This window comes from Nothobranchius furzeri, chromosome 1 (assembly GCF_043380555.1).
Source record: "Nothobranchius furzeri strain GRZ-AD chromosome 1, NfurGRZ-RIMD1, whole genome shotgun sequence".
Lineage (NCBI taxonomy): Eukaryota > Metazoa > Chordata > Actinopteri > Cyprinodontiformes > Nothobranchiidae > Nothobranchius > Nothobranchius furzeri.
In genome coordinates, this window is record NC_091741.1 from 61438953 (window position 1) to 61456475 (window position 17523).

The 17523-nt window shown below is 40.4% G+C and overlaps 1 protein-coding gene across 1 annotated transcript in view; it reads right to left on the minus strand.

Annotated features, from left to right (window-relative positions):
• Positions 1–17012, minus strand: part of plxnc1 (plexin C1) — a 35317-nt gene extending 18305 nt beyond the window's left edge. The window contains exons 1-20 of the mRNA XM_015953827.3: positions 15944–17012; positions 13434–13571; positions 12206–12340; positions 12025–12125; positions 11844–11949; positions 11609–11768; positions 11299–11401; positions 10823–10898; positions 10679–10720; positions 10436–10569; positions 8997–9176; positions 8211–8319; positions 7279–7446; positions 7039–7206; positions 6106–6202; positions 5900–6001; positions 987–1090; positions 845–886; positions 643–767; positions 356–554 (exon numbers count right to left, since the gene is read on the minus strand). Coding sequence (XP_015809313.3) covers positions 356–554; positions 643–767; positions 845–886; positions 987–1090; positions 5900–6001; positions 6106–6202; positions 7039–7206; positions 7279–7446; positions 8211–8319; positions 8997–9176; positions 10436–10569; positions 10679–10720; positions 10823–10898; positions 11299–11401; positions 11609–11768; positions 11844–11949; positions 12025–12125; positions 12206–12340; positions 13434–13571; positions 15944–16933 — 3279 coding nt within the window. The 5' untranslated portion in view covers positions 16934–17012. The remainder of the gene's footprint in view (positions 1–355; positions 555–642; positions 768–844; positions 887–986; positions 1091–5899; positions 6002–6105; positions 6203–7038; positions 7207–7278; positions 7447–8210; positions 8320–8996; positions 9177–10435; positions 10570–10678; positions 10721–10822; positions 10899–11298; positions 11402–11608; positions 11769–11843; positions 11950–12024; positions 12126–12205; positions 12341–13433; positions 13572–15943) is intronic.
• Between the last annotated feature and the right edge of the window lie 511 nt (positions 17013–17523).

Consider the following 17523-nt stretch of genomic DNA (forward strand, 5'->3'; position numbering starts at 1 on the left):
TACACCGTGGACAGAGAGCCAGTCCATCGCAGTCTCTGCTGTTTCCTGGATGCTAAACCAACAACATCCTTACCTGTTGTGAGTCAAGATGGGTGAGTCCAAATGACAGCCTGACCTAGATCTGTCAGGCTTTTCACATCCTAGCGTTCTACCATCTATTTTTTTATCAGAAGCTAATGCAGGAGATAGGTGTAGGAGACTATTTTCACATTCGGCCTGCATGAAAAACTCAGAGCAACTCATCATTTTCACAAACAGTAGATAAAAAATAGTTTCCTACCTATCCTCACTTCTTCAAATAGTTGTTCAGCTAAGTTCAAACTATAATTTTTAAAGAACCACAACAGTTACAGACCCGCAGGAAGCCGTAGAGGCAGATGGACATCCAGTTAGTCAGCAGCTTCTCCACTGTGGACTGTGTGCGTCGTAGCAGCAGTTTTGGCTGGCTGTTGCTGTTCTGATGCATCAGATCCTCCAGCAGAACCTCCATCACATTCGTCAGATACAACAAGTTGCTGTGAAGCGCTACAGTGAGCAGAGATGCAAGAGAACACCTAAAACAAACACACACAGGGTGAAGGACATGCTGAATAACATTTATGTTGGATCATGATGGGAGAGACTCATCAGAACAAAGATTACTTGTCTTTGATGGTGAAGCTTTTCTGCTCCTCCAAGGCGTGCACCATAGAGGTGAGAAAGAGCTGGTCCTGGATCAGCTTGGACAAACTCTGACAGCCCTCATCCAGCTTAACTGTCACCACATCCTGGTACCAGATCAGACAACAAAACATCACTGAAGGTAACAAACTTAGAAAATCTAGCAGACGCTACCAAACCTCACCTGACCAATGTCTTTGATACACAATCTAATTAATCTGTCACTCTGAAAAATAAACAGAAAACGGATCTGGTAGCATTATATGCATTCACCATATCCTTGGATTTCATTGTGATTCAGTGTTTGTCCTTCAGGTTTATTTCACCTCAGGAAAAAAGATTCTGGAAGCAAAGTGCTTATAGTCCAGGAAAGGAATCGCTCCAACGTTTTCCATCAGATCGGCCTTTTCTGTCTGCAGATCCACAAACCCTGTAGAGAAAAACCTCAGTGAAAATCGTTAATGGACCACAGATCATTTACAAAGCAGTCAGAATTCCTCTTAACCCTCCCACTGTCCTAATGGGTGACTCTGTGAGGAAAGTTGACCATTGAGCAGGGTTGATGGTTAATCCCTTGGGTCCATGTGGCTGGGGTGAAGAGTGAGCACCACCAGAGGCGGTTTTACCATTAGGCATAGGTAGGCGGCCGCCTGGGGCCCCCATGTGTTGGGGGGCCCCCTAGCCCTGACCACCGGCACCCCTCTGTTAACGCCACAACATTATTACCAACCTGTGGCCGCAGACGGGATTGGACATGCGCACTTCTCATTACCATAATTCCTGAAACGTTGAAGATATCATTAAAATTCCAAAAGTGCTGAAAAGATTAAAAGCGGGGCTTTTCGTGCATGTACAATACATTACGGTAGCCACCGGGATTCCCTGTCTTGAGCGCAACGAATCACAACACAGATTGAGAGACGTGCTGAGTTTGTCATCCAAAATGTTCACGTTTATAACTTTTGAATGGCCGATCAGATTCAAATAGTTCCAACGGTTCCTAAAAGTACATAAAAGCAGCTTTCCAGCGATCTATAGCATGAAGCAATCAGAGTTAGGGAAAATATCGCTACGAGGGGAAATCCTGCTGTACAGCCTGATTGAAATGGAGCGCAGCGCCGCGGTGAAAGCGGATAACGGAACGGGGAAGCTAATTAGCATAAAAACCAGCATGAAATTATGGAAATGCCTCAAAGAAAATCAACACGATATGTTTGGTGTCCCAGAAGGCTTATATCTGAAGACAGTGACCATGAAGAAAGACAGATCTCCGGTGAACCAGGATATGAACGTTTGTTCAGTCTTTATATTTTATTTTTTTATTTGAACAACCCTCAACTATTTGCTAATTGTAAGATTCAGCTTCATTCCAGCATTATTTATCTTTTTACAATAAATAATTATTTTTGCTAAAACAATTGTTTTTGGTATAGCAGTGCATGGTGTGCCAGAGAAGCACCCCATGGCAGTGTGAGGTGTGCCGCACTCTGCCTGCAGCTGGAGAGAAACTGCTTCAAGGTCTACCACATCAGATAAAAACGTCTGAAAGTTTACAAAAATAAAGTCTTAAAAACTGCTAAAAAAGATACCAAGTTTCACACTTTTTTAAGAATAGATGCATTTCAGTTCAAAGTTTAAATTGTTTGCCCAGTCATTTTGAAGTTCCTGTTCAGTAATAACTGTAAAAAATTCAAATCCGTTTTTTGCTTTTTTCACTTTTAAGCTGATTTTTAAAGGCTGTAATAGAAATACATTCTAAATAGAAGAAGAAGAAGAAGAAAATATAATTTCTATAGCGCCTCAAGATAAAAATCACGAGGCGCTTCACATAAACAAAAAATATATATAAAAAAGCATTTAGAAAATGTTTAAAAATATATTTAAAATGAGCAAAAAATAGGCAATTGTGATTTAAAAGAAAAAATGTTTAAAAAGAGAGAGAGTGAATAGGAAAGAGAGAAATCAGTGAGGAAGGTGGAATAGGTGGGGAGAGCAGAAAAAAGAGAGAGGGGTGAAGAAGGTCATACAAAAGCCAGCTTGAACAAGTGAGTCTTCAGCTGCTTTTTAAAGGAGACCACTGAGTCCACTGATCTCAGGCTCAGGGAGTCTGGGGGTCACAGCAGCAAATGAGCTGTCACCTTTGGTCTTTAGCCTGGTGCTGCACAACCTTTGATCACTGGACCTCAGGGACCTGCTGGGGGTGTATGGACTGAGAAGATCACCAATGTAAGATGGTGCTTGTCCATGTAAGGCCCTATAGACCAGAACCAGGATCTTGAAATGAACCCTGAAGTTGACTGGCAGCCAGTGAAGCTGGAGGAGAAGTGGCTTCATGTTTCTTTTCGTGAAATGTTATAGTGGTTTGGAAATACAAACCATACACTGAAAGCTGAGGTTGTTCTGAAAAAAGGAGAAGAGTTACACACACTTTGCACTTTTTATTACAATTTTACAGCCATAAGATTAAAAAAAATACCAGGCGGCCCTGTTATAATTATGGTCATAAGAGGGTTATTAAGACGGCGATGCACAAACAGGAAGTGATTGGTAGTCATTCCACTCCAATCCAGTTGGTGGCGGTAATGCACCAAATTGTTGTTTGCCAAGTGCCATAAGACCACAAATAATAATAATAAGAGAGGCGGGAGCATTCGTAACAAACTCAAAGCGATAGTCAAAACATTAAGCATGAAATGGAGTTATCCTAGTGGCTCCAATAAGAGAAAGAAGCAGCATGCTTCATAAAAGCTTTTATCTTCACTTCTGAATGTGACGTCGTTTTTCGATGTAAACATCAAAAGGAAGCAGAAAAGGAAAGACAATGGAAAATGTTTAAAGGGCGGAAAACATAGACCAAAATGGAAAATAGAAAAAAAAAAACTAAGGCTAAAGCACAGGAGCACTGACAGAAAGAAGAAAGCAGAGCAAATATTGAAAGCACTCAAAGGGAGGGAAGTACAGGAAAAAAGAGGAGGACTAATAAAAAGGGAAAATAACTCATGTCAGAAGAGGGGAGAGTTTCGCAAATCCAGTTAAAGGTAAGATTGTCGAAAATTTAGTGTAAGGGGCCCCATGTCTGTGTTCGCCTTGGGCCCCCAAATTGCTAAATCCGCCCCTGAGCACCACCTCACCCCAGCCACGTGGACCTCAAGGGATAAACCATCAACCCTGCTCAATGGTCAAGTTTCCTCGTGGGATCACCCATTTGGACAGTGGGAGGGTTAAGATTCTGGTGAAAATAAGACCATCAAACAAAAAGAGAGGAAATTAAAATGGCCAACATTGCACTGTTGCTGCGTCTATGCCTCTGGAGTCTCGTGAACACATGGGCATGTTCTAGAAACCAGTCTGAGATGATCTGAGCTTTGCGATATGCTGCATGATCCTGCTGGAAGTAGCTATCAGAAGATGGGTTCGTGTGCTCATAATGGGATGGACATGGTCAGCAATAATACTCAGGTTGTGTAAAATCCCGGTAGATCCTGCCAGCATGGTAAAAATAACTACTATAGCAATTATTGAAATTATTGATCTAAATAGATTTTTAGACTGAGCTATTGGACAATTTCACAAAATAAGCAAAATGACTCTTGCATTTATTGAGGTGATCAGACCTTCAGCCTCTGCAGTCGCAATGATCTAAGCTAACCTCCTAATAAAGCTAACTCCTGCTGGATGCAAAAGCTGAACCTGGATGGCTCTCTCTGACTCAAACATGAATAAAAGAAGTGAAAATGAAACCAGTTTGTGCAGAGTTTACAGAATGACCTAACAAGGAGATCTGAAAAGAATTGGAAATGTTTCCAATTAAAATAAAGATTTTAAAAAATTGTTTCCCCTATTTCTGATTCATCTGGAGTAAAACACATAAAATAACACGGTACTGACCTCACTAATAGAAACTTTATAGGCGGTTTTATTTTGTGTTACGTGACTTACTTTTACAGTCACCACTTTCACAATATGGTAACTGGTCCTGATTAACCTCAGTTAAATGATCATCATCAGATTCTCTCTCTCTCTCTCTCTCTCTCTCTCTCTCTCTCTCTCTCTCTCTCTCTCTCTCTCTCTCTCGCACTAAGCTTTGAAGTGACTCTAAAGATAAAAATGTGTCTAATCTAGCATTAGCAGAGTGCTCCTAATAAGAGAGTGTGTCTCCAAATCAGCAGCACAGCAGCTGTGAGAAAGAGTGCACCAGAATATTTAGTTACTTAATATTTTAACTCCTACATTTTAACTCCACTAAATCACAATTAAAGTAACAACACTTCAGAAAGTTCAACAATGGCTCACTAGTGCCCTCATACATCTTCTAAATTTGAAAAATCCCGCCAGAGAGAAATGCAAGCAGTGACATCCTGCAAATTTAGTGTGACCCAGCACCACCTCTGTTGCCATGAGAGGAGATCAGCACAGCGGTGCCATTCGTTTCACCAACCTCCTCGCTTATGGTGCCAGCACGGCACAACAAGTAACATCACATTTGCAACAGTGAACAAAGTAATAACTAAAAATAACACATCACCCCAAAATAAACATGCATAAACACCCCACAATAGAACAAACTAACTAAAAACATGACAACCCACAATGCACCTCGCCCCCTGCAGCTACTGCAACTTATAGAATAAAGGGGTGGAGTTTGCTAATGAACTATGCAGGTGTAAGAGCCACTGTGGGAGATCAGATTTAGCTTTTCAGGACCTATTTTGTCCTAAATGACACAGACAGAGTTTATTAGGAAACACTCTTTTTTACTGCCACCAACAACATATGATGTCATAAATACATACTGAAGTTCTTCAGATCCTCTTGAGGTAATGGCAGACGCAAACAACAGGATCGAGCAGTTTGAGTGACGTCATGTGATCATGTGACACAATCATCATGGATTTGAAGTCTACATTTACTTCGGGACAAATTGTTTTTCTTGGTTTCTTTCAAAGTGAGTGACTTTTAATTTTAGGAAAGTGAAATAAACAGGTTTAAACAAGAAATTACAATTTCTGAATTAAAACAATGTGAATTTTCAATTAAACTGAATTACACAGATGTTTCACTTATTTCAGTGTAAGAAGGTTTCACGTGTCACCAACTAAATGGTTTCTCTGCAGTTAGATGTGTCTAAACTACCGTTTAACACGGTGAGAAACCTCGAAACATCCAGTCTTTTATAAGAAAACTAAAATCAGGACTTTGTGCTCAGATTTCTTCTTTTACTGTCAGAGAAGTGACTGACCTTGTCTGATGTCTTTTCTGATATCTAGCTCCAGGTCCTCTATTAACCTGTTCATCTTTGCAGTGAGCTTCTTCTGCTTGCTCTGGTAGACTACCACCACCACTGGACAGACAGAAAGAGAAAAGGTCCAAACCCAACCCTCCAGTTTGTGTGTGCGATGCTGGTAGAGATCCAAAAACAAGCTGTAGTCACTCAGCTTTACTCACCAGCAACAATAACGGGTATCAGCAGAAGGGCAAACAACATGAAAATGAGATTTGACGAGGAATTACTGAGTTTTATGGACTTGTCTCCATATCTGATCTGAAACAGAAGAGCATGGAAACAGTTTAGGTTTGTGTGGAGTTTAATTTCCCTCTGAAAGGAACTGAGCTGATGATTCTGGAACACACACGGTCAGTACCAGAACCTGGAAGGACCCGTGGTACCTTGAACAACAGCACACTTTTGGATCTTACTATTTGCATGAAAAGGAAAGTAACTCCTTTATTTATATTCACACCTTTCAAGTACATCGGTCTATTCTGAATGCCCCTAACCGTGTACGTAGTGTATCATGGTGGAGAAGCGAGGGCCCGGGCGGGATTCGATCCCCAGACTCCCGGGGGAGAGTCATGCACGCTAACCAGTCAACCAAAGGGACATCCCCTTGGCTAAGTAGCCAGGGCGCATGATCAATAGGGACACTGTGACAGGACGCTCACACTGCCACATCAGTGTACAACAGTGCCACCATGAAGAAAACACTGAGGGGGGAGTGCTGAAAGTGATGGAGAAAAGTAAACAGTTTTAAAATTAGCAAGGGGAAGTGAGCCCGAGCATGACTATGCTGGTTTTGTTCTTTTTGAACTAAGAGTTCTGGGTGTGGTTAACGGAGTAAAACTATAGAAAACACGGGGTTTTGTTGAATCCTAAATTCAGTTTTCTGGCTACAAGAGAGAGAAAACCAGGCTTTACTGACAAACTGAAATAATAAACCAGTATAAATTCCAGATGTTTTAGGTGTGCATGTTAGAGATTTACGAAGGAATGATGGTGTTCAACTCTAATTTCCTCAGTTCCTTTATTTTATCCTTCCTTGAGGCACCATTATGCATGTATAATGTTCAATAATATGACTCTAAGACTTTAGATTTTACCTCTAACTGGTTAAATTTAACCTCCTGAATTCCTTTGATCTCACAGCTGATTGAGTCAATCTCGCTGCTGCTTTCTTTGCCTTCTATGCTGCAGAAATGCATCTCCTCTTCCCGAATTCCCCAAACTGACAACTCTGCCGTTGACATGTTCAATTCATCAGCCTTTTTCTGGAAGGACAACAAAGAGTTATCTTTTATAAGCTGATTTCATCCATGACGACAAGAAAAACTAAGCCTTACTTGAATCACTATGCGAACATCTTTTCCTTCCCTCACAGCGCTGAAACTGGTGAACTCCGGGTCTTTGTAGTAGGTTATTTGAGTGCAGGACAAGGTCTCATTGGCTACTCTCATAGACACGAAGCTCTTCTGAGTTTTTTCAGCTGCAGGTGTTTCATAGGTGAGATTCTGCAGAAAGGTATTCATTATGAGACAGAATTTTAAACTGAGCTTATATCAGCTGCAGCTTAAAAAAGTTATTTTCTGCTTTTTTGTCGTGTTTTAATGCAGATTTATGAATACTACCAGAATCCAGTGCAGATGGCTTTCCTAATAACCTCTTTTCAGTGAAATAGAATGTGTGTCATTCAGGACTGAGGAGCTAACGGCTAGTTCGAGCTTAGTCAAGACCAAAGTGAAAAGCTGCTGTTTTAAAACAGCTTTAATCTCCCAAGGGTTTACTTTTGTAACTGTTACATCGTCTGCTTTGCATTACAGTGTTATTTCCACTGAAATTTCTTGATTCCATTTTTTAATGTGTTCTGTAAATATCACCACCATCAGCAAACTTTAACAATTTCAGAGTGTCCAGGGGTCAAGTGCTGCAGGGATTTCATATTTCTGCCGTATAATACCGTGATGTGAAACTAATGACAGTATCAAGTGTATATAAACAGTCTTTACAGGAACCTCAGTTAAATTTTAAAGAACTCTTAAGATGGGACAAACACATTTTGCAAATAGTTGTTGCTGCACTTGTACTAGCTGTTAGCTCATCGATCATGCTGGACACAAACTCCATGTATTTAAACAGGTGGCTATAAAAAGTCATCTACAAGAAACCTTTTAGTACAATGATGTCTTTGAGTGAAATAAAGGAGTAGGATTAAACAACATGTGGTCCAACTGTTAGCATGCTAACCATCAGATGAACCTGCTGGCTGCAGATCTACCTGATAGCTGCTGGTCCTGGGAAGTATAGCATGATTATGCATGTGGTCATGTGTGATACCGTCCACAAAATGCAGGTTGGTTCCATGAAGCGTGACCTTCCTTTTGCCGCTGTGGAACACAGAACAGGTGTGAGGAGAGGACATGACACCCATTCCCAACTGTTGTCCCTCTAAGTCACCAGCTAACAGCCACCATAGTCTCCTCAGGCATTGAACAAGTGTTTATAAGTGACTACACTGAATTAAGTAAGCACATTTCAATTTTTCAAACAAGAAATAACGAAAACTAAAGTCTTAAAACTCAAATAGGAATTTCCAGCCGATTATTTGTGCAACCCCCCCAGGTCTTTGTTGTCCTCCCAGTCCCACCCAGTCTAGGCAGATTACCAGCCGTCCTGATTCTGGCTCAAAAGGTTTTATTATTTTATAAATATTTTTCTCTGTTGTTGCCTGATACGTGTTCAGGATGCGAGATCATACTGAAACTTGTCTTTCTTAATATATTTTATAATTGGGTATTTTTTGTAATAACCAATGTACTAACAGGAAGAAATTAGGCTGTTACTTTGGCTGTAATCATTATTTATATTTCTGAAAGCATTATTTGTTTACAGCATTTTCTCCACACCTGCCGTGGGTCTGACTCTGGCCCGGCATGGTGCCTGAGCCTGCCCATTTACACAGTTGACCTAGACCATGACCTTTAAAATCCATAAAACCTGTTTGAATTGAATGATATCTCACTGGTTCTCCATAGAAACATATAAAACTAGAACAAAAACTCACCTGATCCAGGAGCTGCTTGGCACAATACCACTGCAGATTGGTGCTGACTGATAGATGATTTCAGCATTACCATGGCAACTACCATCAGGGAGAAGAACACACACTTTCACCGCTCCTTTGGCATTTGTACTGGGAATGTGGAACGTAAGATTTACACCAGTTTTGTTCCACACAGGTGATCTGACCAGAGAGCACAGGAAAACACAGAGAGGAAACCGTTAAACTGGATACAATAAATATCCGGGTATAATAAATCCTGCAAAAATATCTATCTATCTATCTATCTATCTATCTATCTATCTATCTATCTATCTATCTATCTATCTATCTATCTATCTATCTATCTATCTATCTATCTATCTATCTATCTATCTATCTATCTATCTATCTATCTATCTATCTATCTATCTATCTATCATCTATCTATCTATCTATCTATCTATCTATCTATCTATCTATCTATCTATCTATCTATCCATCTATCCCCATCTTCCCACCCACCATCTATCTATCTATCTATCTATCTATCTATCTATCTATCTATCTATCTATCTATCTATCTATCTATCTATCTATCTATCTATCTATCTATCTATCTATCTATCTATCTATCTATCTATCTATCTATCTATATATCTATCTATCTATCTATCTATCTATCTATCTAACTACCTATCCATCTATCCCCACACACCCACCCACCCACCCACCCATCCATCCATCCATCCATCCATCCATCCATCCATCCATCCACCCACCCATCCATCCATCCATATACACTAATATCATAAAGTTTTATTCTGTCAAAGTACGTTGTAATTTAATCTATTTGGTGGATGAGGAGAGCGGGTGAGTGGTATAAAAAATTGTGCAATCTGATTAGAAAAAGTACAAATAAAAAAAAAACAATTGTTTATCCTAAAAATCAAAACAATCTGAATGATTTATTTGGTGAAAGTGTGGCGTGTTCAATTTGTTAAATATCAGAGGTGTAGGTTGTGCCAGACAGGTCGAACTCAAGGCTGAGTATTCTTTAAGAGTTTCTAATACCACTAACATTTCAGGTCAAATAAATATTAGAATGGACTTTATTTTCCTCTAGTTATCAAATGTTCTTGCAGTAATGGATGCCTTTTTTTTAAAAAAGAAAAATGAAATTCCCCAAACCCAACCTCAACCCCTTGGTGTCGTTCAAACACTCCAGGAAGTCTTTAAAGCTCTAAATGAGTTACTTCATTTAAATGAAAGAAATAGATATTCCATTTGACAAATGTCCTCCACAGAAGAAACGTTTGAAGTGCAGTTGGTCAGGAGGAAAGGGTCTATAGATATAAAACACTAAAACATCTAAAACTACAAGTCCCAGAATGGTGTTACCAGAAAGCCTTTCACATAAAAAGCTACTGAAAAGTCTAGAGCTAGTTCATGTAGATCCTCACTCCTGTGGACTGCAGCTCAAGTCCTTCAGGATCTTCACTCCGATTACATCCTGGAGGTCACGACCTGACAGAACAGCGTGGTTTTTGCCGTAGAAAGACACGTTACTGGGAGTGATGGAGGAGATCTCTGGCTTCTGACAGAAAACACACAAAGTAACCAGCTTTAATACAAAAGTCACTAATGATGTTAGAATGAACGAGTTTAAGGGAAACATCAGAGAGAGAACTGAAATTCAGACTTACAGAAAACTTCACATCAGACGTAATGTTGGTGCAAATGCTGTCCTGTAGCAGAAAAGTAGAAATGTAATTAAATATTTGAGAATTAAAATGTACAAAAATAACAAATGGGAATATTTATAAAAGCATGAAAAAAATCACTCTTACACTTTGCACTTGTGGACTGGCCCAGGAACAGCTGTTGTCTCTCCATCCACACCCAGCTGTGATGCACCGCTGACACCTGAACAGGAAACGGTCCCATGCAGCTCATCAGACTCAGTTAAACACAAACACACTCATCATTTACAAAACTACAGCATAAAATACCACCCAGTGGATGAAAGATGGTCTAAAGGATGAATCCTCAACTTTTGCCCAAAAGAGAATTAAATTATTTCCAGTCATAAAGACTGTGAATATTTCAGATTTAACATCTTCTGTACGATTTTTGTTCTTCATCTGATCATTTTTGCCACAAAAGGAAAATTTCTCCTCACATTATTTGCAGCATCTTATTTTATTTCAGGTTGGGCAGTTTTGACAAACATGCTTATTAATCAGTGGACTTTTGGATATGGATATTTTTCTTTTTCTGTACATTTGAACACTTTTACATGATTTTAAAACACAGCAGAACTCACAATAAATCACTTGGTTCTCCCTGGATGTTAGAACAGTTGATCAGATGTAGTTTCTCCGTCAGCTGCGCTGCACCAACTCTGATCCTTACAGTGACATCAACACCTGCAAATGAAACATAATCCAGGCTATTTTAGTAAAAATAATCTCCTCGTTTATTGGTGATTTTTTTTCATGCAGCTTTATATAAATCATTGCAACAAAGAGACATTATTCTTTTCCATCATTTAAATTCTGGTATTATTGTAGATAAAGTTGCTGCAAATCAGTGAACAATGAATGTTTGTCCTGCTCCAAACTGAACCCACTAACCATCCACACGATGAGTAGAGAGAATGCAGGTGCATTGTGGGTAATGCGGTTTAGAGCCAGACTGCATACAAAGCTGACCAGAGGTTGTGGAGAACTGACAGGAAAAGTTAGAGCGCATCTCTGCTTTCACAGTCAGGTGAGCCTGGATGGTCACTTTGATCTGATGAAAGGAAAAACATCAGCTGAAATCATCTGGTTCTAAATGAATCCATTCACTAACCTGTTAAAATCTCACCTGCCCTTTAGGATCCTCCACAACTCGGTGGGAAATCATCTTCTTCTGGGATTCATCAGGGATGGACAACCAGTCTGAACCTTTACATTCATCTTCACGAGTGCATCTGAAACAAAGTCAAACATTATTACCAAGTTCAGAACATCCTGGAGACGTTGACCACAGCTGAGGATGTCCTGACCTTTTCTCATCAACACACCACACACAGTATGGATCCTGAGCAGACCAGCATGCCTTCTTATCTGTGTGTGTGTTGCACTCTGACACTGGTACACGGTTAACCTGCAACCAAACACAAAGGTTTAGTAGTTAAACACTGTAGTTACAGGTGACATGAAGATAAGGGCAAAGTATCCAAATACCTGGTTTTTAACAGAAACATAAACATGTTCGTGATCCACTGGATCCAGGTAGATTTGGGGTAACAGCTTTACGTCCCCACTGGCCCTGTAGAGCACCTTTGGACAGGTGGGGCGGAGGTTCCTGTCCACAGAGAGCTGACAACAGGTTGTTATTGTGAATACATCTAGAGCAGGGGTGTCAAACTCATTTTAGCTCAGGGGCCACATTGAGGGAAATCTGGTCCCAAGTTGGCCGGACCGGTAAATTAAAAACAGCTTCAGATTGTTTTCTTTGTTTTAATACAATCAATATAAAACAAGGCTGGAGCCTGAGGACAGTGTATCCAAAATAGTACAAGTACAACACCTGAAGTGTACTTGAAATTTTGAAAAAATTAAAAAAATCAATCAATAAAAAAAACATTCCTTAGTGATTCAAAGAGCTTTCAGATTACATGGCTAGATCAGTTTCATGCAGCACTTAAAATATATTTGACTCATTTTACTTTACATCTTTTAGCTTTCACCAGCACATCAATATCAGAAGTCACATCCTGAGTGGCGGCCAACTTCAGGATGTGATTCACGCTCTTGTGTGAGCCTTGAGCACAGCTTTGTTTTATTTATACTCATTACAGAGAAAACTTGCTCATAAAGATAAGTTTATTTTCACTCTACATTGTAAAGTATGAAAACAAAGTTCACACAACCATCTCGCGGGCCGGATTTAACCCGCTTGCGGGCCGGATCCGGCCCGCGGGCCACATCTTTGACACCCCCGATCTAGAGGCTCAGTGTTGGTGCACATTTAAATGTTTAATTAGACAAAAGAAAAATGACTTTACTGCTTTCAAAGTCTTTTATTTGTTTCTTGTCACAAAAGCTTCAGTTTTTACACGTCCTCAATTAAATCCATCAGTCCATTTGTATTTATTAAAGGTGTGACGGTTTTATAGAAGCAACACAATCGGTGCTGATGGCATCTACTCACCTCAGCCTGTTTACTCACTACTCATTATGGGATGTTCAGCAGAGCCCTGCTTCTTTCCTCTGACAATAATGAGCTCACACACCAGAAACAAATGAAAAACACCACAAAAGGTTTTTGAAAGGATTTTGTCACTTCCCCTGTTTTGCCAGTCGTGATCAGGAAATGTGCTAGATGTGACACAACAATGTTTGTGAAGCTCAGAGAACACAGCCACCTCTCCGGTCCCCGGTGTGTGACACTTGTAACGTCTCTACTCACCCTGAGGAGCTGTCCATCTGATGTCCCAATGAAGAAAACCATCCAGCCCATCTTCCTCTCTGCCAACACAGAAGTCATGTAGTCCTTCTTGAAAAGCACAGCCTTTGGTTTCAGGATCTTTGGTTCTGACTGAGAAACCTGACAATTATGAGTAGATCTGGCATCAGACAACAGTCGCTGAATAATTTATTACTACCTTAATTATTTAAAATAGTCTTAATCAACACACAGGTCAACGTTTACTAACGGAGTGTTTTAGCTAAAGCTAACGTGTGCCATTTTAATGCAGGTCATGTGGCTGGACATTCGAAGAATGATCAGCTAACAGTTTTTAAAAAAATCACTGCATGCTTTTAGTGTTTATGTATCTTTTTAAATTCAATAACCATCCAGAAGGGACCAGCCACAGACACACATCAGCCACACCCTCACTCTGTAGGAGGAAACCAGATATCTGGAGAAAATCACATCCATGGGGGGAACATTTCAGAAAGGCAGGTGGGATTCGAACTGGAGACCTTCTTCCTGCAAAGCAGCTACCAAATTAACTAGACCTTCAAATTGTAGTTGGCTGAAATGTGATAATGTTCCTACATATTTATTCTTTATTTTAAAAGGCAAACACGATCAAATTAAATGACTTGAGCTCTAGATGGATTTGAGAAAGTATGAAGTTATTGTATTTTATTGCATCAGTTACTCCCAGTGTTGGGAACGTTACTTTAAAAAAGTAATTAGTTATAGTTACTGATTACTTTGTCAAAAAAGTAACTCAGTTACTAACTGAGTTACAAGATCATAAAAGTAACTAATTACCAACAAAAGTAACTACTTAGTTACTTTTTTCATTAAAGAATGCAAGAATTACTACAATAGTAAAATATTAATGACTAATGACTGAACATAATAAAATGTATGTCCAAATGTTTTATATAAACCTGAATAATTTAAACAAATACGCACTTAACAGGAGGAACTACTAATAGGAACATTACACTAATCTAGACTATTAAAAGGTCACTGTGTGATATTTAACAAAAAACCAATCAGCTAAAATTTAAAATTGCAAATAGAAACACCTGTAAAGGTTCCCGAGCCTTTAAATCTCAGTCTAGTTAAATTACAGAAATAAATGTAATTTTGCACAGTATTCTAATTTTTCCAGCTTCACATAATTGTGTGTTTTTACTAGCATTTCTGTTGCTGGTAATCTAGTAACGGTTAAATAAATAAATAAAATCCTTTAAAATGACACTAGAAGAGGCACAAGCCTGATGGAGGACTTACATTTACTAACTTGGGTCAGACCCAACCACAGAAGAGCTGAAGCTGGGTGGTAAACACACACAGGTAGTTCTAATAAGACCTGAGCTCCATGTCGTTTGAGACTGATGCATCAGTGTTACAGCGGGACTAAAGACGTGATCAGAAACAGGTTACAGCTGGATGATCTAGGAAGGTAGAAGATCAGGACGTCTGAGCGGTGAACAGGTGAGCAGACCTTCGGGATGTCCCGCTGTTACGCCAAGGGCACGGCTGCAGACCCGCAGATTCGCTGCTGCAGCAACAAATCTGCGGGGGGTCTGCAGCCGTAGATATTCATCACGTCTTCCTCGTTCTTCACGGGCCGTGACGCACCTGGATGAAAACATCTGCCTCTTTAGCTCCTGATCAGCTGATGATGACAGCTTCAACACACCGCGCTGCTTAACGCACGCATTTCCTTATCAGTAACAGAAACGACGTTTTGATAAAAGAAGACGTAATTAATTAGTTTGCTCGTTACAGAAAGAAATATTTTTTATTAACGCGGTTATTTTAAACGGAGTTATTCCCGTTGTGTCTACAGAATGCAGCGACTGAGACCGTGAGGGTCTCCGCCCACCCGGCCAATCATCATCGTGTTTGTAAGTGCGTTACCGACACCTCTCTCTCCCTGGCTGCAGCTGAAGTGTGGCGGTCGGAAAGCCTCACACTGCTGCTCAACGTTCGACAAGCACATAGTAACGCACAACGTTCCGTCCCCGGTAACGGTAACGGCGTTGCAACGGCGGAAAAAGTAATTAATTAGATTATTCCGTTACCTATAAAAGAACGCCGTTAGAAACGCCGTTATACTTAAACGGCGTTACTCCCAACACTGGTTACTCCCATATTTTTAGATGTGCACATCGGATGAAGTGCTGTAGATTTTGAACCTGAACTGAAAAGTGAACATTTTTAATACACTCGTCCAAAAGCTAAACTACTATAAACTACTACTAAACTACTATAATTTGAACTAATTTATTACAATCTAGATAACATGTAAAGTTTCTTTCCTTTTGTGTTTCCACAAACACTTTAATTACCTTATATTTATGAAGTAATGTATTTTAACAATTACAATATTTAAAAGAAAAAAGGTTTCTTTTGTATTTTCTTTTCTTATCATCACATAATGTCTGATGATCCTTTTGGCCATATATTTCTACTGAGACATGAATTAGAATCTGTTTAAACGGACTCACCGATGTTTTAGATGTGGGGTAGAAGTCTGGATCTGTGTCCGTCCCCCTGCTGAGATCTGGGCTGATGTCAAACAGAACCAGTTCGGTTCTGGTTGCTCCTCCGTCCACACTGAACACACCGCTCCACAGCACCTGCTGTCCACCACGGATGATGGAGGAGGCCAGGAGTCGGCTGCCTTCTTCATCACCAGAGATCCTGAGAGTCGCTCCACGCAGAGAGTTGAATGTTTCTCTTTTGCTGCTTTTGGCCTCAAACCAGAGGAGACGAACTTTGTTGTTTTTAGTGCCTGAATCCACGTTGGAGAACAGATAAACTGTTGAGTTGATCTGGAATCCGTCCACAAACTCCACCTTGCCTCGACTTCTGATCACATGCGTTCCTGTTTGTTCGGTGCCCGAAAATATATTTCCATGCTGAGAATCATCTGTGTTAAGAAGTTTAATCGTCTCCGGGTCAGACTTGCCCTGCTCTGCCTTGTCCTGTTGGACCGCAGCAAGAATATAAGTTTCAGACACAGTTGGATTCTTCTTCACGTCCACCAGGAAGCTGACAGACGCGCTGCTGCGCTCCAGAGGTCCCACCTGGATGTTCTCTCCATGCAGAAGGTTGGAGATGTTCTTCATGTCCAGAATCTCACAGTAACCACACGTGCTCTCAATCACACCACAGCTGATCAGCGAGTTATTCTTGGTGAACGGTAAGAAAACATTGACTCTAAAAGTTGCATTCCCTCTGGTTTTCTCAGAGACCCGATGAAACTTTTTTGTGTTCTGGTTCAAGTCCTTTAACATCCCTCTCTGGGTCAGACTGTGGGTCAGAACCAGGTCGTGGCTCAGCTGGTAAAGCTTCTCCTCTGTAGCGATGTAAACATCGTCGGTGGCCACGGTGATGTGGAGGATGTCTCCACTAAAAGTGAAACCTCCATCCTCCTGCAGACACCGAGCTGGTTCTCCCCAGAGAGACCAGATCAGACCGAGCAGCAGGATCATCTTCAAGTACCAGCTCTGACTGGATCCAGAGACTCTGGTGGACTGAAGGTCACCGTTTGGTCCTTTGTGCGTAAACGCGCACAAAAAGAAGAAGTGCTGGAACTGGGAGGAACCCTCAAGGAAACCGGAAACTATCACACATTATTGTGAAATAGGTTCTAGGAGGTGGTTATTTTCATCTCCTTTGAGTTTCATTTAAATAAATATCAGCTCGAACACGCGCCTGTTCTGTGCGCTCCCGCAGAAAGCAGCATCATCGCTAGAGGGTAAACAGTAGTTACCCCTCACAGTCTTTATTGATAAAAGACACTTGTGGGAGATAAATTATTAGAAAAGAAAATTCTGACTCCGATTGTCTTGAATGGAACCAAACACAAAACCTTATCAGAGATAAAGAGTTCAACGTACTGAAATTACATTTCTGGAAAATCAAGAAAGTATTTCTTAGAATAAAAATGTAACCCTGTAACTGAAGCAAGAATGACATCTAGTGTAACATCTGGGATGACAAGAGCAGGAGCTACATCTATTAGATGAACTGCTCTAGTCTACTGTGGTGCAATGGGAGCATAATCAAAAGGCATATTTAT